We start from the raw sequence: 27,367 nt of genomic DNA on the forward strand, positions 1-27,367 counted from the left end.
TGATTGGGAGACAGGATCTACACACTTCTAGGGGGCACGCACTAACAGTTTTCTTTTTGTGTGTGTGTCAGGAACGAAAATGCCTCAGCCCTAGCAGCCTACAGAATCTGTCCAAACCGCAAGGGAGCAGGACGCTTGGCGAAGCCAGAGCTAAGTGCCTATAAGTTATTTGCCTATGCATGAAAACAGTCTGTCTTGTTGTGCACGCGCAGGAGTGCTCGTTCCAATCCAGTATTTTGTTTTATTTTCCTAAACAACAGGAGACACTGAACAGCATACTGTTACGTTATTGTTTCTAACCTGCAGTTCAAAATTGCCACCTCTGTGCTGATTATAACAGAGTGTGGGGCTGCAACACCAAGTGGGTAACGCATGCATGAATGTTGAATGCATGTCTTGATCTCAGAAAGGGTAACGCATGTATGAGGGAATGCATGTGATGTGGAAAAAGCCGTGAAGGCTGCAATACCTCTGCCTATTGTAACAGCTAGCCGAGGACAGAGCCAAGGAGCATGCCTTTCCTAGAAATCCCCTGCCTATCCATAACTGCTCCCTTACCCTCAACCCGGTGTACCTAACAACCCTCTACCCATCCAATCCAAGGACCCCAACCCTCTTTCCCCGTGGGGGTCGCGGTGACCTGCGTTTGCCTAATCCAGGCACCAAGACCGCCAAGGGAAGGTAGGAGTTTGTGCTGCTTCTGCGTGGAACGGAACTCGCCTCGACAGAAGCGCAAACCCACGTATTATTCATACGCCCAAGTAGCACAAACTCAGAAACAGGAAATGGAGGACATAGCTCGTGTCTTAAACGAACTGCAGGCTGCACTAGACCTTACTAGGCAGGATTATGCTACTTTGACCACTCGAGTGCAGGAGCTTACCGCACACGGTAGGCCACTCCCAGGGGGGCCCCCACCAACCCCGGTACAGGTCCAAGTGACTACTGAGCCACCTATGCCCTTGGCTGCCCCAGAAAGGTACGGGGGGACCCACACAAAGACTCAGTATTCATGACACAATGCCAGTTGCACTTCCTCACAAAACCAACTATATTTTCGTACCGCGCAATCCCGGACCGCTTTTCTTATTTCTTATCTTACGGGAGATGCCGCAGCCTGGGCAACCCCGTTAGTGCAAAAAGATGATGCCGTTTTGTATGATTGGGGGGAGTTCCAAGAAGAATTTGGAAAACTATTCAATAGGAAAGCAGCCTCATTGGTACGGGATTGGGAACTCCTCACTTTGCGACAAGGAAGCAAGGATTTGATTTCATATGTAACCACCTTCAATTGTCTGGTAGTGGAAGCTGAGTGGCCACATGAGAAGAGAATGGCTCTCTTCTATCAGGGACTTCGGGAGGAGCTAAGAGACTTGATAGCACAAGTAGATCCCCAACCAACCACGTGTACAGCAATGATAGATCTGGCCTTACGCTTAGATCATCGTGAAAACGAAAGAAGGCAAGACAGAAGGAGATGGGAGAATAAACCAAACTCGGCTAGGCTGGACTATCAGAAAGGCCCGATCAGTTCCGGTAAGGCAGAAAGAACCCCAGAGTCAGAGCCCATGCAGATAGGGTCAAATAGAGGACCGATTTCCAGAGAAGAAAGGGAGAAGCGGCGGCGAGAAAAGCTTTGCTTGTATTGTGGCAAAGCAGGACATTTTGTAAAGGAATGTGGAGTAAAACCAAATAAAATGTTATCGCAGGGAAGTTCCGGCACGCCTTCGGGAAACGCCAGTGCTAGCCAGTGTGTAGGGCAAATCTGTCGAGCCAAAACCATCACAACGCCCCTAAGCACACATTGGGTAATGTAACTTACAGCAGTAAAATACACATTACCGTCACAGGGATTCTGCAGACACGTCAAGCTGATCAGCCCGTCACTCTCATGGTGGATTCGGGAGCCACGGGCAATTTTGTGGATGCAGCTTATGTTCAAAAGATGGGCTTACCAGTACAATTTAAAGAAGTACAAGAAGCGGTCTGTTCAGTCGATGGGTCTCCATTGAAGTCCGGGCCTGTGACGAAGCAAACGGGTGAGATGGTATTGGACATTCGAGGTCATAAGGAACTAATCAGATTTGATGTTATTGCGGCCCCCCAATTTGGATTCATCCTTGGTCTGCCTTGGCTCATGTTACACAATCCAGTCATTGACTGGAGTTATGGCACGGTTCGCTTTTCCTCAGAATATTGCAATACACATTGCACCAAGAACGTAAAACACGTGGTGCAAGTGTTGGGGGCCACAAACGAAGATGACCGTAGCCTGTTAAGGGACTTGCCCCAAGAATATGGAGACTTCTGTGATGTTTTCAGCAAGGCAGCAGCCGAGACTTCACCACCACATAGATCCTTTGACTGTAGGATTGATTTGGAACCCGGAGCCACCTTACCGTGCAGTCGGATATACGCCCTCACAGAAGCAGAAAATCGGCATCTTAAGGAGTACATAGACACCAACTTGCGAAATGGTTTCATCCGCCATTCAACTTCCCCAGTCTCCTCGCCATTATTCTTCGTCCCGAAGAAGACCGGGGACCTTAGGACGTGCATAGACTATAGGGCAATAAATCGGATCACGATTAAGAATCGATACCCACTCCCCCTGATACCAGTCTTATTGGACCAAGTACGTGGAGCGACAATCTACACAAAACTGGACCTACGCGGGGCCTACCATCTGGTGCGGGTGCGTCAAGGAGATGAATGGAAGACCGCCTTTAGGACGAAGTTCGGACTCTACGAATATCAGGTCATGCCATTCGGTCTCTGTAACGCACCCGCCGCCTTTCAACATTTTCTGGATGAGGTTCTGCGAGGATTCCTGGATGTCTTCGTCGTGGTCTACATCGACGATATCCTGATTTACTCCCGTAATAAACAGGAACACATAGACCATGTAAAATCTGTATTACAACGTTTGCGTGAGCACCATCTATACGCCAAATTGGAAAAATGTACTTTTCATTGTACTACGGTGGAGTTTCTCGGGTTCATTCTATCACCCGACGGAGTCAAGATGGATTCGCATAAAGTACAAGCAATTCTGGATTGGCCGGCCCCACGAAACATCAAAGAAGTGCAATCCGTACTGGGGTTCGCGAACTTTTATCGAAGATTTATCCAGGGATTTGCGCAAAAAAGCTTTGCCATCACTCGACTGCTGAGAAAAGGAAAACCATTTGTGTGGGGGCCTGAGGCGGAACATAGTTTTCAACAACTGAAAGAAGCGTTTACTTCAGCGCCTGTTCTTCTCCATCCAGATTCCACGTTGCCTTTTTTGGTGGAAACAGACGCTTCTAGTTACGCATTGGGGGCTATATTGTCACAACGGGACCAGTCTGGACAATTACATCCGGTAGCCTACTATTCGAGAAAACTCAATTCTGCAGAACAGAACTACACCATCGCTGACCGTGAACTACTTGTTATCAAAGCCGCCTTTGCGGAATGGAGACACTATTTGTTAGGGGCAAGGCATACAATAACCGTTCTAACGGATCATCGTAACCTTCAATTCTTAAAATCCGCACGTGCCCTTACCCCACGTCAACTACGGTGGGCCATGTACTTCACGGACTTTGATTTCGTGGTAACATACCGCCCAGGTCAAGAGAATAAGAAAGCTGACCTGTTATCTAGGTATCCAGAGCCACCAAGCTGCCCTAACACTGATGAGGAAGCAAAACCTATAGTACCCTCAATTAAAATCATAGGAGGTACAACCAATACCTTATTGGAACAAATTGGTGATGCAATGACGGCACAGGAATTGCTCCAGTGGGAAGATCCAACACAGGAGCGACGATTGAAAGAAGGGATACCGTATCAGGGTAAGGTCGTGTATTTACCAACGCAAAAACTGCGAACCCAAGCACTCAACTGGTGCCATGATTCGCCTTTAGCGGGACATCCAGGCATTAATAAAACTCAGGAATTGATTCAACGACATTACTGGTGGCCGAACCTTCATAAGGAAGTTCGAGAATATGTAACACAATGCGAAGTGTGTGCTCGGAACAAGACAGATCATAAGAAACCCATGGGTCTGCTTAGACCTTTACCAACACCATGTCAACCGTGGCATACCGTGTCACTGGACTTTATTGTGGAATTGCCTACAGACCGGAATTACACAACCATATTAGTGGTAATAGACTCATTCACTAAACTCGCTCACTTTGTTCCTTGTCAAGGCCTACCGTCTGCGGGTGAATTTGCAGACTTGTTCTTGCAGCACATAGTCCGATTGCATGGAGTACCACAACACATCATCTCAGATCGGGGGTCTCAGTTTACGTCCCAATTCTGGCGTCTCTTCTGTAAAAAGATCGGTATACAGTTACAGTTGTCCAGCAGTTACCATCCCGAAACAGACGGACAGACCGAGCGCTTGAATCAAACTCTCGAACAGTATCTTCGTTGTTTTACACATGGGGCAGAAGAAAGTTGGCTGGACACCCTGTGGCTTGCAGAACTAGCATACAACAACTCACAACATACTGCCACTGGGTACTCACCGTTCTTCACAACATATGGGTATAATCCACATGTGCAACCATCTACCGCAGTACTTCCAGATACTTTACCATCAGTGCAGACAAGAATAAACTTGTTAACAGAAACTTGGAAAAAGGCTCATCAGAATTTGATAAAAGCTAAAATCACGAACAAACAATATGCTGATAAAAAGCGTCGAGCCAACCCAGACTATCAAATAGGTGATAAGGTGTGGCTTTCAACCAAACATTTACGTAGATCAGGCCCACAAAAGCTAAAACCTCGTTTTATTGGCCCATTCTGCATCACACAAGTTATAAACCCAGTGGCCATGCGACTGCGTTTGCCTTCCCACATGAAGGTCCACACTGTTTTTCATGTGGCTCTCTTGAAGCCTGCGGCCCCTCACATACGAATGCAAAGACCACCACCCATTGTAGTCGAGGGGTTTCCAGAATATGAGGTAAAGGCAATACTTAATTCACGAATACGGGGAGGCCAGTTATTTTACTTCATAGATTGGGTGGGTTTTGGCCCCGAAGATAGATCATGGGAACCCGCCTCTAATGTGCATGCTCCTCGGCTCATGCGCCTGTTCCATCGCAACCACCCCTCTAAGCCAGGCCCTTCGGTGGGGAGGGGGTGTACTGTCGTAAAGGTGAACACTAATGAAGGAAAGCATAAAGTTGCTGCTGGAACAGGTATGGGTAAGCCATTAAGTAGATGTCATTTGTGTCCAGGTTGCAGATGTGCTTTGTGTGATAGCAGGACGATTAGAAGCAAGAAGAGGCTCTTAGCAGGACTTCAAATCCCAGCAGCCTCCGGGCATAGGACCACAGCCCCAGCTGCCCAGCCGACTCTCTGGAACAAGCCAGGCACACGGGACCTGCAAATGGCCCAGGCAACGCCCAAGCCCACGCCCAAGGCATCGCACATGCGCGAGCGAGCCACCGCGCATGCGCAACACGCGAACGCTTGTTCGCGCTTGAGATTGCATCGGACAGGACGCATTCAGCGGAGCTCCGGCAAAACCTCCCTCGCGGGGCCCATCCTCGCCGGAAAAACACCTTCCTTGGCCCCGCGCCTCATGAGATAAGTGCCGCTCTAGTGTTACTGCTACGGAAGTTTTCCGGAGCGGGTTTCTGACCAGTTTTGAAATACTAACTTCTGGAAAGCGACCACGAGTGAATAGCGGAATGCTTCAACATACTAACTCCTAACTGCATTCTACGTTATGCTCGCCAGTTGCGGGCATTGTTTGGGCTGATTGGGAGACAGGATCTACACACTTCTAGGGGGGCACGCACTAACAGTTTTCTTTTTGTGTGTGTGTCAGGAACGAAAATGCCTCAGCCCTAGCAGCCTACAGAATCCGTCCAAACCGCAAGGGAGCAGGACGCTTGGCGAAGCCAGAGCTAAGTGCCTATAAGTTATTTGCCTATGCATGAAAACAGTCTGTCTTGTTGTGCACGCGCAGGAGTGCTCGTTCCAATCCAGTATTTTGTTTTATTTTCCTAAACAACAGGAGACACTGAACAGCATACTGTTACGTTATTGTTTCTAACCTGCAGTTCAAAATTGCCACCTCTGTGCTGATTATAACAGAGTGTGGGGCTGCAACACCAAGTGGGTAACGCATGCATGAATGTTGAATGCATGTCTTGATCTCAGAAAGGGTAACGCATGTATGAGGGAATGCATGTGATGTGAAAAAAGCCGTGAAGGCTGCAATACCTCTGCCTATTGTAACAGCTAGCCGAGGACAGAGCCAAGGAGCATGCCTTTCCTAGAAATCCCCTGCCTATCCATAACCGCTCCCTAAACCTCAACCCGGTGTACCTAACAACCCTCTACCCATCCAATCCAAGGACCCCAACCCTCTTTCCCCGTGGGGGTCGCGGTGACCTGCGTTTGCCTAATCCAGGCACCAAGACCGCCAAGGGGAGGTAGGAGTTCGTGCTGCTTCTGCGTGGAACGGAACTCGCCTCGACACCAGTTCACATGTCTTCCCTTCGGGCTAAATTCTGCTCCTATGGTTTCCACAAAAGCTCTGAGCTCAGTGCCAGCCTACCTTCGGTTAAGTACAGTCCATCTGTACCCTTACCTAGATGACTGGCTTCTCAAGGCCCAGTCTCCAGAGGAATTGCTCCAGAATATGCTATTAAAATGCCATACTCTTTTCAACCTGGGGTTTTCCATAAATGTAACAAAATCCCAGCTCATTCCTTCACAAAGGATCCAATTCTTAGGTGCAGTTATAGATACTACTCTACTCAGAGCCTTTCCACCACTGGAAAGGGTGGAAGCCATTCAAGAAACCATCGTAAACTTCAATACCCACCACACTCTGACAGCTTGATTGTTTCAAAGGCTCTTGGGACGTATGACCTCATGCATAAACCTAGTTCCCTTTGCAAGGCTCCATGCGAGAACGGTCCAGTGGTATCCTGCTTGCAACTGGAACCAGCCCTTGGATTCCCAGGAAATTAAAATTCCAAAACAAGTTCAAGACTCACTACTCTGGTGGAGCTCCCCAGATAACATGTTTATCTGGTTTACTTTTCAACCTCCTCCTCAATAGTCATAACAACAGACTACGGTTGGGGAGCCCATTGTCTAAGACTAACAGCTCACAGTCTTTGGTCCTCTCTGGAAAAGAAAGACCACATAAATGTCCTGGAACTAACAGCCATATTTTTCGCTCTGAAATCTTTTCTTCCCTCACCTGGAGGAAAGGTGGTGAGGATTCTAACGGATAATACCACTGCAATGTTTTATATCAACAAGCATGGGGGTACTTGTTCCCTTCCCCTGTGTCTCCTAACAGAGAAGATTTCGTATTGGGCCATTCAAAATCACATTATCTTGCTGGTGGCCCATTTGGAGGGAAGAAAGACCATCTAATGCGACAAACTAAGCAGGTTACAGTCTGCTCCGCATGTGTGGGAGTTGAAACCATCAGTAGCACACATGGTATTTCACAAGTGGGGCAATCCATCAGTAGACCTCTTTGCCAACCAGCACAACTCTCTTTGCCCTCAGTTTGCATCAGGGCAAGGTCAGGGTCCTCAATCCCTGGGAGATGCTCTACATCTGGATTGGTCGAACCTAACACTTTATGCATTTCCACCTCTCCCTTTAATAAACAAAATTGTATTCAAATTCAAAATGTCACAGAATCTGACAATGATTCTAATAGCCCTGTTCTGGCCTCACAAGATCTGGTTCCCAGACCTTCCGGAGTTAGCAGGGACTTCCCTATTAGATCTTCCATCATCGACAGATCTTTTGGCTCAACAGAAAGGGCAGGTCCTTCACCCCTCCCCTCAATTGCTGAACTTGAAGGCTTGGTTTCTGAAAAACTAGCCTTCTCCCATTTACATTTGTCCGAGCAAAACATAACCATCATGTCAGCTTCTAGTAAAGCTTGTACTAAGAAACTATGCCATAGCAAATGCTTACGGTTCTGTCACTGGGCCTTCGACCAAAACCTTAACTCGCTAAAGGCGTCTATTGATAATGTCATGTCCTTCATATCTTATCTAGTTTCCACTGGTGACAAAGTCAACACATGAAAACACTACTAATCACCCATTGGTGCTTACCTGAATAGAGGACATAAGTATTTCTCTCTTTCCAACGAAGCCATTAAAAGGCACTTTGAGGGCCTTTTATGCTTATATCCCCCTATTCTTGAACCTCCACCTCAGTGGGATATCAACGTGTTCTTATCAGCCCTAATGCAAAAACCGTTCGAGCCCATGAACTCAAGTGAATTAGAATTTATAACTTGGAAATCGGCATTCTTAGAAGCCATTACTTCGGCTAGAAGGATTGGAGAGCTCCAGGCTCTCTCCTCAAAGGAACCATATATAGTGTTCCATAAGGATAAAGTTGTCCTACGCATGGTCACCTCCTTTCTACCTAAGGTGGTTTCTGACTTTCATTTAAACCAGGAAATATGTCTTCCCGTTTTTTTTCCTAGACTGCATGCTTCTGCGGCCAAAGAAACTTTACATAACCTAGATGTTGTACAAACTTTAAAATTTTATCTAGAAAGGACAAACCGTTTAGAAAAGCAGACCAGATCTTCCTCACTTACGGCGGTCCTTCTCCTGGCATTAAGGGAGCTAAAGCTTCCATAGTCAGATGGGTTGTCTCCTGTATCTCCAAGGCTTACGACATGAAAGGGCTTGCGACTCCGCAGAGACTTTGGGCTCATTCTGCTTGAGCCAAGGCAGCAACTGTAGCCTTTACCAGTCATGTTCCCATTGTAGACATTTGTAAAGCGGCTACCTGGGCAAACCCGCTTGCCTTTTGCAAGCTATGGATACATCTTCTAAAAATGATGCAAAATTCGGCCAAGAGGTGCTCTGCAACTTGTTTGCCTGAATTCCGTACATGCTGACTCCTCCACCCTCACTTATTGTTTGGCTTTTTAGTCTGGTCCCAACCAGTTGGGAAGGAGAGACAGCCAGGACAAAAGAGAAATTAAAAATGACCTTCATGGTGATTCAGATTCTCTTAGTGCAGGCTCTCCCTACTTCACGACACCGCCCCAGCCAATCCCCTACAGTAAGCATATACTTAAATTCTCCTGCCATCGGTGGAACCACAGGAACTGGATGTGGAACGTTGGTGATGTAGGGGTAAGATATGGGCCCGGTGTGCGGAGGGACGCACACATGACTTAGGCCCCACCCCTGCAAAGTTCTTTAAGAGACAGCTATCTTTTGCATTCAGCTTTTCCGGCCTGCCTGCAGATGCAGGCGTTCCCAACCAGTTGTGAAGGAGGCGGTGCCTGGACTAAGAGAACCTGAATCACCACGAAGGTAATTTTTCATATTTCTTGCAAGTAAAGTGCAGCACAGCCTAAAACTCCACTTAACATTAAGCAAAAAACGTAATGTTCTCATAGTAAGCAGCAATTATTTTCATTTTGCACTACTTCTGTTTTCAATTGTTAAAATAAAATTTAAAATATATAGCAAGACATCTACTTAATATCCGCTGGGCAGTTATTTACAATAAATTGCCCCAGTATCCTTTCTTTGTTTGATCAGGACCATCTGAACCTCCAGATCGACTGACAGTGTGTTGGGTCGTTAGAGTTTTCACTGTGAAAATCATAACATACATAAATTGCACTAAGGGGTATGCAAAGATTAAATTCTCCAGGTGTAATTGGGCTCAATTATTAGTTTTTCACTTTGCAAAGTTGTGAAAATGTAAAACAAACATTCTAATTGCCCCTCTGGTGAAAAGATGGAGATGGGAAGCATAATGGACACTGTGGGGCTAATTTGCGATAAAAATGGAATCTGACGACGGGAAGCCGTTACCTTTACAATGTAACGTAAGCGACGCCCCAGCATTTGCACTGCAGGGTGCGAATGTAAACGGCAAAAAGCCGGCATACAGCGTGTATGCTGCTTTTTGCCCTTTACATTTGCACTCTGCAGTGTAAAGTGAGTAAACTCCACCTGACATGCTGGAATGCCAGGCAGCGTTTACTTTTGTTTTTAATCGCTGCTTGCGATGCTTGCATGGCAAGCAGTGCTCACAGGTGAACCAAAACCCTCCCCAACATGCTCGCACAGTGGGTAGGGTTTCATTTCAACTGGTAACACTGCTTCCCATGCGTGCATATTAAGCAGTGTTTCCAATTGAAATTCAATCCTGTCAGCGAGGGTTTAATTGTCATTGTTCACGCTCCCTGCCATGCTCGCAGCGTGTACAGTGGATCCCTATGCGGTCTGCTTGCTTTATGCTATTGCAGACTTCATAGGGATCTGCAGCTTTTGGGCCAGCATAAAAATGCATTGTGGGGATATCACTCGATCGCGGGAGCGTGTTCTCGCGAGATCGCACTTAACGAGATCTCGCGAACCCACGCTCCGCGGGAAAATGTTTCCCGCTTGAGAGCTGGCGGCCCGCCAGATGAAGCGGTCGCACCAGAGCGCTGCTCCTGATGAGGAGCCGAGAAGGCAAGAACTTCCAGCAGCCGTACAGCCCAGCTTCTAGGGTGTAACACTACAGCCACAGAAGGTTACCTGGGGGCCCTAGAAGCTTACAGCGTGCCACCCTAGTGCACCCACTTCCCTCAGTGACTCAACTGGGGAAGCCCTGAACTTAACTGAACTGTAAGTACGTGCTTGATGAGAACTTGGACATATACAAGTCCATACCAGTTGTTATTTAATAAAGTAGAGTAGATTCACTACAGCGTCCTGTCGTCCTTCAAGGCCACAACATAATTGGCGACGAGGATACCAAAGACCCCACGGCCTCACCATGCAAGGCGCCACGCTGCCCCCTGCCTTTCTCCTGTCACCGGGGACACCAGCAATTCCATGGATGCAGTGGGAGCCCCTGTTCTCCACCTATCTGGAAGCGATAGGCGGCACGCGGTATGCCCCCGTGAGGAAGAAGGCGATGCTGTTAAATGCGTTGGGGGTTGAAGGACAGCGCATTTTTGCTGGGTTGAAGGAGATACCTGCGGCCGATGATGACGACGACGACGACGTCTACAAGGAAGCGACCCGTCGCATTGTGAAGAGGTTCACCAATAAGGAGAACGTTGTACTGCACAGACTGAGGTTCTACACCCGCAAACAAGAAGGGAGTGAACCCGTGGACGACTACATCACCAGGATGAGGGAGCTGGCCTCTCTTTGCGCCTTTGGCGAAAAAGCAGAACAGGTCATCTGCGACATGCTCGTCGTTCACACCAACTCTAGGAAAGTGCAGGACAAGTTCATACAAGAAAAGGAGGTCACCCTTGACAAGGCCATCCAAATTGCTAGGGCGGAGGAGGAAACCTCCAGCAGACGCAAAGAGGTGGGAAGTCACCTGCCCGCGCCCGAACTTGCGGCGCTACAATGGAGAGGGCGCAGAGACAAGCAGTACCACGACGGCCCCAGAGACAAAGGTCCCAAGCAAAAGGAGGCACCCAAATGCTATAGATGCGCCAGCACCAAGCACATGGCGAATGATCGCGACTGCCCCGCCAGGAATAAGGAGTGCTCTAAGTGCGGACGCATCGGCCACGTGGCTCAGGCATGCACGTGGCGGGAGAAGACGGTTTCACGTGTCGATGGTGACTGCGTTTCAAGCGACGATGATGACCAGCAGGACAGACCCATGGTGGTCATGGTCAACGCTCCCCAGGCCAGGAGGGAAAAGCCCCACTGCACCATTAAAGTTGACAGAATGGAAACGCGCGTCATGGCAGACTCGGGATCCGACCTCACAATCCTCCCCATCAACACGTACAAGGAGATGATGGGTCGAGCGCAAGTAGAGATCAGAACGACCAGGCAAAATCCGACGGTGTTCGGTGGTGCAACTGTCGACCTTTTAGGCTACATCAAAGCCCGGATCGAATTCAAAGGGAGGTCCACCACCACCAAAGTGTATTTTTCACCCAAAGGCCCAGCTGTACTGGGATGGGACGATCAACACAAACTCAGCATGAAACTGGATCCCAGCACTCCGGAACAGGTTCTCATGGTCTCCTCAGGAGCAGCGCTGAACTTCAAGGAGATGTTCCTGGACCTGTTCTCTGAGAACCCAGGGAAGGTGAGAAACTATGTCCACAGGATTCGCCTAAAACCCAACGCCAAACCGGTGAAACACAAAGTCAGGGCAGTTCCTGCCACAGCGAGACCCACATTGGAGGCCCACCTTCGGAAGATGGTCGAAGAAGGAACCATCGAGACCGTGGAATCCTCACAGTGGTTGAGTCCAGTAGTTTTGATCAAAAAGAAATCCAACAACGACCTTAGGATCTGCATCGACCTAAGAAGCCTCAATCTAGAGGTGATCACAGATAGCGTTCCACTCCCCAGTATCAATGAGATCGTCCTCATGATGAAAGAGGCGGCAATCTTCACTAAGCTGGACATGCGTGATGCCTATCACCAGATTCCCATGCACAAAGCCTCTCGCCCCCTTACAGCGTTCATCACGCCCTTCGGCAACTTTCAATATACCCGCATGCCATTCGGGTTGTCATCGGCGGCATCCGCATTTCAGAGAATGATGAACTCCTTACTCAAGGGACTCACAAATGTTTCCTTCTTTCAAGATGATATCCTTGTGTATGCCAGAGACAACGAGACCCATGACAAGGCAGTCAAGGCTGTCTTGAGCAGGCTTCAAGAGGAGGGCATTCACCTACGCCATGAAAAGTGCGTCTTCGGAGTGAACAAGGTAGAATACCTTGGGTACTGCATTTCAAGTGACGGCGTTAGTCCCAAGAAGGACCTCATGCAGGCATAACAAAAGCCCCGGCTCCGGTGTCCAAGGAGGAGCTACGCTCATTCCTGGGCCTAGCGGAGTACTATGCCAAATTCGTCCCCAGATTCTCCGAGACCACGTCTCCCATGAGGGAGCTTCTGAAGAAGGGGGCAGCCTACTCGTGGGGTCCGGAACAGAACGAGGCGTTCCGGGAAATCAAAAAGAGAATCCTACACGCGCCGTGCCTGAAACCATACAACCCTGAATGGGACACCTGCATTACCACAGACGCCAGCACGTATGGCCTGGGGGCCACCCTGACCCAGAAGAAGGGAGACGCTGAGAACATTGTAGCGTTTGCATCCAAAGCGTTATCCGCATCGGAGAAGAATTACTCCACGGTCGAGAAGGAAATGTTGGTATGTGCATGGGCCGTCGACTACTTCAGATCGTACGTATGGGGGACGAGATTCAAGCTGGTCACCGACCACAAACCCCTCATCCACATGTTGAGCCCGGGCGGCACCAAGACAGCCACCCCGAGGCTGGCCAGGATCGCCGCAAAGCTTCAAGAATACATGTACGAAATAGCACACATTGCGGGGTGGAAAAATGCACAAGCGGACTGCATGTCCAGACTCCTGAGCCAAAGAGCCCCCGACACCACGTTCCTGGAGGATGAGTGTGTCGTAGCCTCCATCAGTGACTTGAGGAATGGCGAATACATGGGCCTGAGTGAGCGCCACTGGCGGGAGGAGTTCGAACAGGACGAGGCCCTACGGCATGTCAGCACCTGGGTTCGTGAGGGATGGCCCAACGAGAGAGCGATCCCCGAAGGCCTCCGTCCCTACTGGAAAGTGAACGAGGAAATCTCCACCATGAACGGTCTCATCATCAGAGGCGATCAAATCATCCCGCCCAGCGGCATCCGCAAAGTGATAACGTGCAGGGCACATTCAGGCCACCTGGGGTGCAACATGACCAGACGCAGGATACGCAACGCCTACTGGTGGCCAGGCATGGACCAGGACATAAGACAAATGGTCGAAAGGTGCCACAAGTGCACCAACAGTGACAAGCTCCTAACCGTGAGGCAAGCCCCCATGCTGCCCACTGAAGTGCCCAAAGGGGTGTGGCGAAAACTAGGTTTGGATTTCATTAGGCCCCTGGACAACATGCCCCCAGAGCACAGATATGGGATAGTCATGGTTGATTACTTCTCCAAATGGGTAGAAGCTGACTTCACGTCAGACATCACCACAAGCACAGTCATTGAAACACTCACCGCTGTATTCCAGCGGGAAGGTCTACCAGAAGAACTTGTCACAGACAACGGAGTCCAGTTAGTCTCCTGAGAAATGGAGGAGTTTCTCAAGCTCAACAACATTCGACAACGGAGAGCAAGCCTGTACCACCCACAGGCCAATGGCCTGGTTGAGCGAGCAAACCGCTTCATCAAAGGGGCACTTCAACTGGCTCATGCCTCGGGCTCTGACCCGTACAAGACGGTCAAGGAAGCAGTAGCGGCACACCGCCTCACCCCCAACGCCGTCACTGGCTTCTCCCCATTCCATCTGCTGAGGGGAAGAAGGGCCGCATCCTCACTGGTACCACCCTGGCTCCATCAAGTGAGGGCTGACGAAGACGTGAACATGGACGACGTAGCGTTTCGCATGCGGCGCAAGAAAGAAGCCATGAAGGCCCAAGGGGACTTGCGTCGAGCCGCTCGACACACAGCAATTAACAGAGGTGACCTGGTAAAAATACGCCTTCCCCACAAAGACAATGAGACCGGCTCCAAGTACAGCAGTCCCATAGAAGTCATGGAGAGATGGTCAAACCTCATCTGCACCAGCGACGGAAGGAAATGGAATCTGGAGAGGGTGGCCATGTACCGCAGGAGGGAAGACGTGGAACAACCACACTGGGACACCGGAGAAGATCAAGACCGCCAAGGGACATCCGAAAACCCTCGCCGCTCAGAAAGAGGTGTCTTGGAGCCACACCAGGGCAATGAGTTCTCAAGCCCCGACTCTCCAACTACACCCAGGGAGTCACAGCGAAGAGCAAGGGAAGAAGAACTTGAATCACCCGCATCTTCTCAAGGGCACTCCAGCAATCCTGTCCCATATAGAGATCTAAGCAGACCTCAGAGAGAGAGAAGAAAACCCAGCAAGTTTGCAGACTTTGTCATGGAATGACCATGCATCCTTTTTCCCAGCAAAGGAGGTGTGTGGGGATATCACTCGATCGCGGGAGCGTGTTCTCGGGAGATCGCACTTAACGAGATCTCGCGAGCCCACGCTCCGCGGGAAAACGTTTCCCGCTTGAGAGCTGGCAGCCCGCCAGATGAAGCGGTCGCACCAGAGTGCTGCTCCTGATGAGGAGCCGAGAAGGCAAGAACTTCCAGCAGCTACAGCCCAGCTTCTAGGGTGTAACACCACAGCCACAGGAGGTTACCTGGGGGCCCTAGAAGCTTACAGCGTGCCACCCTAGTGCACCCACTTCCCTCAGTGACTCAACTGGGGAAGCCCTGAACTTAACTGAACTGTAAGTACGTGCTTGATGAGAACTTGGACATATACAAGTCCATACCAGTTGTTATTTAATAAAGTAGAGTAGATTCACAACAGCGTCCTGTCGTCCTTCAAGGCCACAACATGCATGCCGTCACAGTTGCTGAAGCATTTGTATGGCGGAGAGAACATTGAAAATTAGCCGTGGCATGACTGCAAGGCGTTAAAGCCTTAGTCAAGGCTTTTAAGCCTTGCAATCAGGTTACGGCTCAGTGGTCAATGAACCCCAAATGACAAAAGCAAACAGATTCAAAAGGAAAAAGGGGTTGTCAGAGCTTTTATGCTTGTGCCACTCTTCAGTGTTATATCCTAGTATGCTGATAAAATGTAATTCAGCTATGTCCAGGAGAACCTAGCACACGACCACATGCTAGATTGTAAATTTAGTAAAATTATAATGGCTACAGTGCAAGCGCTGTTACAAAAACTATAAAATGACAAGTTATTGGTTCCTTTTGTAAGCCATTTACTGTACATAAACTGTTGCTTCACAATAACAGTCATGACATATTATTTTTTTTTTTTAAAGGCTGATATAGTAATGGATCTCTTTCAGAAAACCTGTCTATTTCAAGGCACCTTGCAGAATATCGTATATTTTCCAAGAAAGTTTTCTTGTAAAATATACAATACTGTTTTACGTTGTTTGTAAGAGCCATTGTCATTTTACTGGATTCCAAACGAATTTGTTTCAAATGTCGCGCGCAATCGTTAATTGTAGGATGCATTTACACTGTTCCACAAACGTAGTGGTAAAGTTTTAGCCTGTTTTTTATACTTTACTTTTCCACTATATTGCGAAAAAGGTGATCATTACACGCAGGGCACGTTATACACTGAAGTGCAAACAGATGTGCCCCCCTGCAGTGCAATTACCATTTTTCTAAATGACCGTTGTATTGAGTACATACCTAGAGTGCATAAACAGATCAGGGAACTTTCATATGGTTAGTAAAACACTGCAATTCATGTGGGGAGATGCATACTGGTCCTGGCACTCATTGAACTGTGATGCAGCCCCCACTGATGCAGCCAGCAGAGATATACAGCTTGTGAAAAGCCTGCAGAACAATGCAGATGACAGCAACCACAAAACCATTGAATAGCATCGTGATTCAACAAAAGACTTTCCAATCACACTGCATCAGAAGACTAAGACACAGGGCCTCATTACAACTGTGGCAGCCACGGTGAGAACAGTGCCGGTAAGGGACCGGCACCGTTCATACTGGGCCGCCACATTACTAGTTCTACAGCGGGTCCTCCTCTGTACGCCTGGCCATACTGGGCCCGTTGTTAGCATCCTCCCCATTCCCATTGAGCCCTATGGGGGCTCAAATGGGAATGGGGACGTACTGGTCCCGTGAAAGGGAATTACCGGGCCCTCCAAGGTCGGAATGGCCCAGTAAATCCCCTTTTGCGGGATCCGGACCGGAGTTTGGGGGTAGCCATGCTGTTGAAAACGGCATGGCTACTTCCAAACTCGTAATGAGGCACACTGTATGCAATTGGATGCTGGGGCTAGAACACACTCAGCCTCATTTTTATAAAAACAATGCACATTGCAGGAGACAAGCAATGATAGCACTTATGTGCTGTTGGGTCCCCTGCATGCACATTTTCAACATTCACACGGTAGAGGGGAGAAGCAAAGGGTAAAAGCCAGACGGACTCACGTTTACTCTTTCATTCTTCCCCACCGTCTCACGAAAAAATAAACGATGCCTGCAAATTCACTTTTCAGGTGGCATTTACTAATTGGATTCCTATGGAAAATGTCTGGTTTTGATCAGGTGCAAACGCAAAATGGATGTCATAGGAATCCATTCATTTCATGGGTGGTTGAAAATGTCATACAGGCGTGAAATGAAACACACTGACGAGGCGGAAAAAGAATGCACGGTGGGGATCTTATCTCTCCTCCTGCCTCCGAAAAATGGGGTGGAGAGGTAAATCAAGGGATAAAGGCATTACGCATTGCTTTTACGCCCTGATTTACTACTTCCCCCATTTAAAATAAAGCTGACTGTGAGGTACCCAAGTGGCATGTAGATTACACTAAACACTATATCGATTTCTGCCTAGGAATTACATGAGTGTCACTATATCATGCAAATGTGCTAGGTCATCAGCCAAGGGTGACAGTGAGGAGGAACGGGAGGATCAGGGCAGTGACAACTCTGAGGAAGGTCGGGCTCCATCCAGTCCCACACCAGTGTCTTTAACCACTGCTTAAGACAACAACATCATTAGCCAACTACAACCCTAATAAAGCCTTTTATCCTGCACAGGCATCATCAAAAACTGCACAACTGGCGCTCCGGGCAAAGGTCATCAATGTGTCTGGTACAACTGGTCCTTACACAGCTAACATCCGGAAGCAGCCCAGCCCTGCTGTCAGACTGAGACCTTTTGCACCCTTTTCCACTCCCGTCTACACACCCCTTTTGATGCTAACAATGTTGTCTTGGCACACCTGCAGTGGGAGACCACTTTGCAGATGGATGAGGCAGTAGAGGCCTAGGAAAGATTCACATGCTACCCTGGTATTCAGTGTCCCTGTGCAGATGGCAACATGGAAGTGAAGGTGGCCCCCTCTGGATGATACTGTTATGCAAGAAGAGTTGGCTGGGAATAAAGGCAGAGGATAGGATAATGGTGGATGTCTTTGTCCTTAGAACTGTGAAGAGACATGGACAGCATCACAATAAAAAAAGTCCAAGGAGGAATGCCAAATCGTCCCTGGACAAGGTGCACCTGCACCCTGCATGTAGATCCTGACAGCTGTGGAAAGAAGGGACAGACAGGAGATGGATAAGAAGAATGTTTTGTGTAAGACCGTGTCTGAGTGTCTCTTTTGCAGAAAGAATTGTGGAGTGCGGCGAGTTGCTTGTCTGTTGTCCTTTTCTTAGAACATATTCGTTGGTACCTGATTGCTTTGCAGTGGATGACATATCTTTTGGTGTGTCTCTGGTGGAAACTTGTCTTGTGCAGGTTTTTGTACCTGTCTGTGGGTTTCTTGTATGCACCTATTTCCAGTTAGCCGTTCCTTCGCTTAGAGATAGTGGAATACAGAACGTGTACCCTCATCTTGGAATAGTCCATGGTGAATTTAATGTGGATGTGGAAGCTGTTGATTGATTCAAGGACTTGTTTAAGAGAATATTTTAGGATTTGTTTGAAATTGGTATTTGTGATTTCTCCTGTTACAATAAACAAGCAAACTATGTAAAAATATATGAAGGAGCACGCAGAGTGTTTGACAGTTCTAGTGTACGTAATCTTGCCTCCTAGGGGGTCCATTAGGAGCTAAAGCCTAATTTGACTTCACCCGGCAGCGATTATCTCAACATTTTGGGTATAAAAACTGTATCAGGTGCTACCACGGATACAGTGGTCAAACGTATAAACATATTTTTTTCCGAATTCAGTTTTACCCACATGCATTATTTTCCAAATGCAATATGATGCTCCTCTCGGTACATTAATGCTGCTGCTCCTACTTATCATAATGATACATGGGGGACACATGGCCCAACTGAGTTACTTCTGCATGGTTTTACAATCACTGGTGAAACCATGATGGGGACCTTGGTTTAATAATGATTATGTTATGTTTTGTTAGTAAAAAATAATTTTGGGAGCAGTTGAAGTCATTTGTCAGGAACAAAATATCTGGAATCAATATGTCAGTTATTTGATTGAGATGTTTCTTATATTCTGTGAAAGGATTATAATTTAATGCTAGGTTTACGATATTATTTCTTTCAGACCTGTCAGGAAGTTATCAATTGCACATGGAATAAACACGTTTGCCTACAGTGTGAAAGCAAATATTATTGCTACCGGTGGTAAGTAGTAAATTATGTTCCCTTCCCTCATCCTATGCATTGTAAAGAACTCTGTCTCTAATATTCCCTTTACTCCTTTGAATAGGGCCTCACCAAGAAAGTTATAGGACCTTGACGAGTACCAATAGGAATACCCTGAGGAATCTTAGTAGTTAGAATATGATTTGCACTCCCTCCCAGTAGATGTCATAGGACTTGATAAGCCCACCAGAAAGGGGATGCAACCTTAGACATGTGCAAAGATGATGAATGGGAGGGTTAAGTTACACCTAAGCTAGGGCCAAGTTTCACTTCAACCAGTGAGCTTCCATTGTATGACAGCATTTAATTCCACCTCATGATGCCCCTGGCAATAAACCTCTTGCACCTGAGTTGGTCACACAGGAGAATACATCTTCTCTGTATGATTGGCAGGATCATCTTCATATGGCCACCACAACATTACCTGTTCCTGTAGCGATTTGGGCCCTTCAAAGTACTGGTGTTGGCTCCACCACACCCAACAGAACAAGAAAGGGAGTGTAAGTAGCCTGATACTGTTAAGCTGTTTTTGCAGGGCCATTGCAGGCCTGATTCTGTGATCACTGTTGATGCCAGACAATCCAAGCATCTCTGTCAATCCAATATTAGCAGTCTCTAGATAAGAGGGGCCCCAAATTGGACAATGTGGATGAAAAGCTGTCTGCCATGGTATCTCTGACTACCTATGGATCTCTGACGGGGATGCTGCAAATGCCATTGACATCACCACCAGTTCCTAGAGATTTGGCACACAATGTCCCAAATTATTGTGTCTCTCCCTGAAGACAAGCCTAAAAAGATTATGGCTATCGACAAAGAAGACACCATCGACTCAGCAGTCGAGGTGGCTAATACAGGTTTCTGACAGCTGGCTTTTGGAGCTGTTGAACAAAGTCAGGGGAGTATGAAAGACTCCAATTTGAGCCCCACTCTCAAGGCTTGCATGCTAGGTATGTTTTGTAATTGTCATAACAAAATTATGAAAGGCATTAAAGTGGACGCAGACTCAGCAAGGGCAATGAGCACCCTGAGAGACAGACACTCCTTTCTTCCATCTGGGGATGCTGTTTTCGTGTCTCAGCATTCACAGCAAGACAGTCACAATTTTTCCTAAGATCCTTCCTGTCCACATTCACTCGCAGATACCAACCACAGGGCATATAAGTATACAGCCAATCTCGCTCAGAATCCTTAAGGTGACTTTTTCAAGGCCTCCTACCTTTTTGAGGAGCTCTCTCTGCAGAGTGGCTACACATACCCCCCAACAACTAGGTGCTCCAAATAGTAGAACAGTGTCATCCCATTGATTTATTCTATCTTTATTTTATTGTGCATTTGTAAGGAGCTTATACATCAAGTAAATTGTGTTTCAAAGCGCTCACAGGGCAACAGGGATGGAACATGGGAAAGAAAGCAATATAACAATGAAAGATAAAGACAGACCTAGTAGGCCATGTGAGCATTCAGAACGTGCAAGTGAAGAGAGAGAGAAGGGATGAGGAAGTAGGAAGTAAGTGCTAGGGGTACCAGGGTGGGATATGCTAGGGAGTAAGCAGCAGTGACTGCCAACAAACGTTCTCCAGAATATCCTCTCTTCCTCTTATTGAACAACTAGTTTACCTGCTGCAGAAAGAGGTCAAATCAAATCACCTTTACTTAAGGGTTCTGCAAAACTGGCCCCTCAGAACTAAAGAGTATCAAGTTTCTGTTGCAGGTAGTTTCTACTACTCAAAATGAACAGCAAATGGTGACCCATCCTAGAACATCGCTGGCTTAACAAGTTTATCAAAAAGTCAAAGTTTTAAGAAAATACCACAACAGGTATTATCAAAGGTTTACCTTTCAACAATAGATCTCCAAGAGGCCTATTTCCATGTGCTTATGCTTCATGCTCAATGTTGATTCCTTAACTTCATCTTTAGAGGACTGCACTATGAGTTACGCATCCTGCCTGTGGGCTTCCGCTCAGTGCTGAGAGTTTTAAGTGCTTCCCACTTCCAAAGGCACAGTGTGTATTCCTCCCCTTATTTGGATTGCTTCTTAGTGAACGCCTCCAGTGCAGACTTTTCAGCACACAATGGCCCTCATTAGGACCTTGGCGGAGGACCATGGCGCTATTAGCACCATGGTCCATGGCGCTAAGCTGCCAACTCCGCCATGGGGGTTGGCGGACTTACCGCCCCATTCCGAGGTTGGCGGGGCGGTAAGTCCCCAATCCCCATTTACCCTTCCCCATTCCCATTTCTGGCCCCATAGGGCATAATGGGAGTGGGGAAGGCGTTAATTACGCCACCGTAAATTACGGTGGCGTAATTAACAACAAGGTCCCGTAGCGCCATGGTTTTTACCGCCTGCAAAAAGCAGGCGTAAAAATCACCATGGCGCTACGGGAACTCGTACTCAGGCGGTAAGGGGCGCCATGGTTTACGCCGGCGTAAACCCCTTACCGCCTGGGTCCTAATGAGGCCCAATGTCTACACTGCAATAACCCTTCCTGGCAGATTTGGGCTCGTGAGCAATGCCTCCAAGTTCCTGCTGCTACTGCCTCAGAAGGCACTCATCCTGGGACCCCTTTTCAATACCGAACAAGTCTGAGCCTTCAGAGGAAGGAACCCACAATCTTATGGCCTCAGTACACCTATTCAAATCTCACAGTCTCCACTTCTCAAGTCTTGTTTGTTTGTTTATTTGTAATGCGCACTATACAGCAAAAATTATGTTTAATTCCTTCATGGAGCTGTTGTACTCCTCTACTTGTATTTTCCTGCCTTCTCAATGGATGTGTTTCCTGCACAACGCGTGATTATATACAAATCTAACAAGCCCCCCTTGGGGTGGGGTCTCCGCCTATTCTTCTCAGTGTCCAAGGAGTAAAAGAATACAAAAGGGCATTTTGTGGGTTACAAGTTAACAGTGTATTCTTACAATGAAAATTGCCCAAGCACATAGCGCAGGAAGTCTTGATTCTATTAAAGACACAGAGGCAAGCATTATGCTTTGTCTCCTTTAATACTGCTTAACTTTAAATGTTACTTTTTTTTCCTTTGAAAACTATACAACTGACATAAAAACAAACATCCATCCTAGAAGGATTTGCTGGTAAACCAAAGGTAGCGATCCCACCACAACTCCCATGAGGCCTCAGAAGGCGGTAGTCCTAGCCTCAGTCTTGTCCTCCAATGAGGGGTCCCCTGGTAGTATAAGTCTCTCTAGCCCAAGGTGCCTTGCTCTTCTTTTTTGATGAACTGACTTCACTCCAGCCATATCCTAGGTAAATAATGTAGGCAAACTCTCTGGCATTGCTATCCTGCGCAGGCTTTAGCCCACTCCGCCGCACTGCTACATCATCACTCTCGCGAACTCTTCTGCTCTTCCCCTTAAATGAAAAGAGAGCGAGATCATTAGGGAGGGGAATTTGTTGTCATCTCTCTTAAATACACTTATAACAATATGATACATCTCACATTAACTGCGACATTCCTTTAGGGAGGGATAATGCTTGCCTCCGTGTCTTTAATAGAATCAAGACTTCCTGCGCTGTGCGCTTGGGCAATCTTCATTCTATGACAAGACCGGTGGCAAGCGTTATGCTTGTTCAAAGCTTTGCATTATTGCTAATGCAATATTCGATACTGGCTTAAAATAGAAGGTTCTGAACACTGAGTCACTAGGCCAGTCTGCTGCCTTCATGGTCTCCTGCAGCAGAACACCAGCTGCAAAAGCTCCAGAAGCCATAGATTCTCTGGCCGAATGGGCTCCGAAAACAGAAATGTCTATACCCGCCAGCTCCATCACTTCTCTCACCCATCTCGCTATAGTAGCAGGAGCAACTGCTTTGAAAGGGTTCCTGCGTGCTATTAGGAGCTGGGTTACATTTTGCGGCCTTACTGCTGCTGTCGCTGCTTCATAACCTTTTATGCACTGAGCTACGCAGAGCTTGCTGTTATCAGGAAAATAAGGATATGTGATGACTTTAGAATTAGTCTTAGTACGCTGCGCTTTATTCTATGCCCTCAGGATAAAAAATCTTCCTGTCAATCTCTAGGGCCTTGACATCTGACACTCTTCTGCATGAGACTAAGCAGGGTAAGGTGGCCAGCTTTCCGGATAGCTGCCTCCCAGACAAGAGGTTGTTCCTTGGCCATTGCTCAAACAACTGCAAAACCTTGTTGACATCCCAAAGAACCGAATACTTGGATAATGAGGGCTTGCTCACTTTAACCCCGTTAAGAAGCTGTACTACTTCAGGGTGCTCTCCTACTGGTGCTCCATCGTCCAGATCATAACCGGCCGAGATGGCTGATCTATACACCCCCACTGTTCTGAATTCCCTTCCTCTAGAAGTTAGGGACGCTAAGAAATTTAAAATCTTCTCTATAGGAGCTGAAAAATTAGAAATACTCCTCCCCCTGCACCATAGCTCCCAGGTTTGCCAAGCAGAACTATAGCTCCAAATTGTGGATGGAGCCCATGATACTCTGATGAGCTCTGTAGCTTCCTCTGAAAGCCCTGGCAAGCACCATCTCCGCCTGAAATTCTGCAGGCTAGTAAGTTCAGTGTCAATGTTTAAAGATGCAAAGGCAGGCGCTCTGTTACCAGTCTTTAGCTTCTCCTCCTAACGCACGTTTTCATGACTTCATCAATCTTCAGGGAGGCTGAGTTTATTTTTTTTTATTCAGGCGGGTCTGCATTTCTGTTTCAGGTGTGACAAGTTAATTAGCTCGGAGTATTCTGGTACTTGTATTTTTCGCACTTGATTTTGCTGGCAAGTGACTGGAAACAACTCCCTGCATAGCACAAATCTTCCCCTTGATGGGGCGAGGGGGAAAGCCATGGTTGTAGCTCTCCAATGTAAGGCATGATGGCCCTGCTGCACTGCCTTTCCCAGGATTTCTGTAACAATGTTTAAAGATGTAAAGGCAGGCGCTCTGTTACCAGTCTTTAGCTTCTCCTCCTAACTCACGTTTTCATGACTTCATCAATCTTCAGGGAGGCTGAGTTACTTTGTTTTTTCAGGCGGGTCTGCATTTCTGTTTCAGGTGTGACAAGTTAATTAGCTCTGAGTATTCTGGTACTTGTATTTTTCGCACTTGATTTTGCTGGCAAGTGACTGGAAACAACTCCCTGCATAGCACAAATCTTCCCCTTGATGGGGCGAGGGGGAAAGCCATGGTTGTAGCTCTCCAATGTAAGGCATGATGGCCCTGCTGCACTGCCTTTCCCAGGATTTCTGTAACAATGATTAAAGATGTAAAGGCAGGCGCTCTGTTACCAGTCTTTAGCTTCTCCTCCTAACGCACGTTTTCATGACTTCATCAATCTTCAGGGAGGCTGAGTTACTTTGTTTTTTCAGGCGGGTCTGCATTTCTGTTTCAGGTGTGACAAGTTAATTAGCTCTGAGTATTCTGGTACTTGTATTTTTCGCACTTGATTTTGCTGGCAAGTGACTGGAAACAACTCCCTCCATAGCACAAATCTTCCCCTTGATGGGGGGAGAGGGAAAGCCATGGTTGTAGCTTTCCAATGTAAAGCATGATGGCCCTGCTGCACTGCTTTTCCCAGGATTTCTGTAACAATGTTTAAAGATGTAAAGGCAGAGGGCGCTAGAGCGCAGCCAAGATGGCGGCTCTGATGTGAGCTCCGCGAGCGCACCGAATTAATCCTGTGATAAAGCACAGTTTCAAGGGCCTTACATCCCCCCCAGCGACCTAAATATCAGTCCTGGGTGATACACGGCGGATCGAGAGACAGCATCGGCTGCGAGACCTACCACAACCCCCGAACAAGCTGGGGCCTGCGAGGTGCGGAGCGTGCCGAGGCGATCACCCGCGACGACATCCGGGGGGCTGCCGGAGAGGAGGGCGGGACATCGACACCACCGTACGCCCGGAGCGCCGCCAACATCCCACCCGCAGCTTCTGTGGCGGTTGGATGTCCCCGCCTGGCGGTCTCGCGGCTGCCGAGCGGATGCCTCGGCGGGGCACACAGACCCAGCGACCGGCATTCCCGGGCAGGAGGATTGCAGGGGTGGAGCCCCAGCGCGATGTTCCGGGGACCGCTCTCCTGGCCTGGGGCTCCTAGACGCACCTCGCGACCAGCGGAACAGGCGAGGCGGCGAGGGGACACGGAGTAAAGAAAATACATCAGGTGAGCCGGGCACCCTCCTCTTTTCTTCCGCACCAACCACAATACTGCAACCGGTCCCCCACAGAGGAATCACTTCGCCACGGCGGGTGCCCCCCCCTGGCCTGCTCATCGCCACTGGAGTCACGCACCTCGGCAGATTGGCGCGTGGCCGCCGGGAGGGGTGAAGGAAGAAACGGACAGGGTAGGTCTCCCCGCCCTCCGGGCCATTGGCCCTGCTCTTGTCGCTAGTCACATCGAAAGCAGCCCGCCAGGTGTAAAATCGCAATCAGTACCCCCCCCCAGAGGAAGTGACAGTGTTTGAAGCCACACAGTGCGGCGGAGACTGGGTCAACCGGGCTGGAGCTGCCAGGCGGGAGTGAAGGGGGAGGCAGACCGGATCGGACACCCCGTCCACAAAAATATCGGCCCTGGCGCTGGCCCGCTGCGACTCTTAAACCGCCAGCTATACCCAAAGCAGCAAACAGTCCCTCGCCGCCCCTCAATATTCACAATGAACTTACTGTACGCAGCACAGCATCCTGCCAAAAATTACACGGAGGTGTGTGACAAAGGCAACGTACGCTCCATCTAAATACCAGCGTCCCCGCCAACCGGGGAGTCCTGACCCCTCAGCAGGCAAGCGGCAAAAGCGCCAAGTAAATCAACAACCCAGTGGCGGGTGAGTGGAACTAGCTAACGGACCCCCTTTATCCGCTGCGGCGACCCTTCGTAGGACTAGCTCTACCCACAACTGCACCCTAACGAGACCGCCCGATATCTCACCAAAATGTGAAGAACCAAAGGGAAACCCGCACCACATCAAAGCCACCAGCATGGGGAAAGCTGATAAGGCTCAAAGAAAATTGACCTTCGAGGCAGGAACCATATTAAAAACTCCAAAAACAAATGGCGGACGCAAGGCCCCGAAGAGCTTCCACCCCAAGACGGGGACTCCTCCCAGGCCACAGACATCAGAGAGATCCTTTTGGAATTAAAGGCAGCATAGGAAACATTGACAGCAAGCTAGACTCCCTATCCGCAAAAGTTGATCAACTACAACACCGCCTAGATAAGCATGGGGACAGGCTAGACACCGCGGAACAACGAATTTCAGACGCTGAAGATAACATGGCCTCCATAACCACCAAAGTAACGACACTAGAAACCCAAATGAAAGCTGTCCTAGCAAGGAACGAATACCTCGAGGGGCGCTCCCGCCGAAATAATATCCGCATCCTAGGGGTGAGAGAACAGCAAAACACAGGCAAAATGGAAGACTTTGTAGAGACCCTATGCAAAATCACATTTGGTAGTCCCGCACTTTCTAACATATTTGTGGTGGAAAGGGCCCACCGGGTCCCAACCAGCAGATCGATTCCCGGGACGACCCCGCGTCCAATAATCGCCAAACTGCTTAACTTCAGAGCCCGGGACACGATCCTCCGCCTAGCCAGGGAAAAAGGAAAGTTATAATACGACGGAGACGACATTCAATTCTTCCCCGATTTCTCCCCCGCGGTTCAAGCACAGTGTAGAACATTCTCTGGAGTGAAGCGTCGGCTGCAAGATAACAAACTACTGTATTCGATGCTGTACCCAGCCAAACTACGCAATCAAATCGCAATTCTTCAGCACACCGGACGAGGCAAACACATTCCTCGACAAAATAGGATGTAAACAAACCAGTAACAATCCAAGACCCCAAAGAAGAGACTGTGACGTAAGAGACCCGCCATGACACCCTCTCGTGTCCACGTCCAGGCCATCTCTCGCTGCTCCCCAAAGAGCCCCTGGACCTCTGACAATCACAACAAACTGTACGGTGCGCCACCCTTGGAAGCTCCCTAGCGCCCCAAGCGCAGTTCAGTTATGTTTTGGGAAATGGGAAGGGGAAACTCGATGGGATTGTTGGGGGTTGCCCGTGATTGGGAGGGTTTAAGTTTACGGTTATGGAAGTGTGCTTGCGTGGGGTCTGCACCCACCCATATATGCCCAGGATCACCGAGTTGTTACATCAAAAACAACCTCCGCACAAATGGGTTAAAA

The 27,367-nt window shown here is 48.4% G+C and overlaps 1 protein-coding gene across 1 annotated transcript in view; it reads left to right on the plus strand.

Annotated features, from left to right (window-relative positions):
* Nucleotides 1–27,367, plus strand: part of WDR64 (WD repeat domain 64) — a 1,979,698-nt gene that overhangs the window by 528,153 nt on the left and 1,424,178 nt on the right. Inside the window, exon 9 of the mRNA XM_069607651.1 lies at nucleotides 19,095–19,174. Coding sequence (XP_069463752.1) covers nucleotides 19,095–19,174 — 80 coding nt within the window. The remainder of the gene's footprint in view (nucleotides 1–19,094; nucleotides 19,175–27,367) is intronic.

Source organism: Ambystoma mexicanum, chromosome 4q (genome assembly GCF_040938575.1).
Source record: "Ambystoma mexicanum isolate Mex_15411 chromosome 4q, UKY_AmexF1_1, whole genome shotgun sequence".
Lineage (NCBI taxonomy): Eukaryota > Metazoa > Chordata > Amphibia > Caudata > Ambystomatidae > Ambystoma > Ambystoma mexicanum.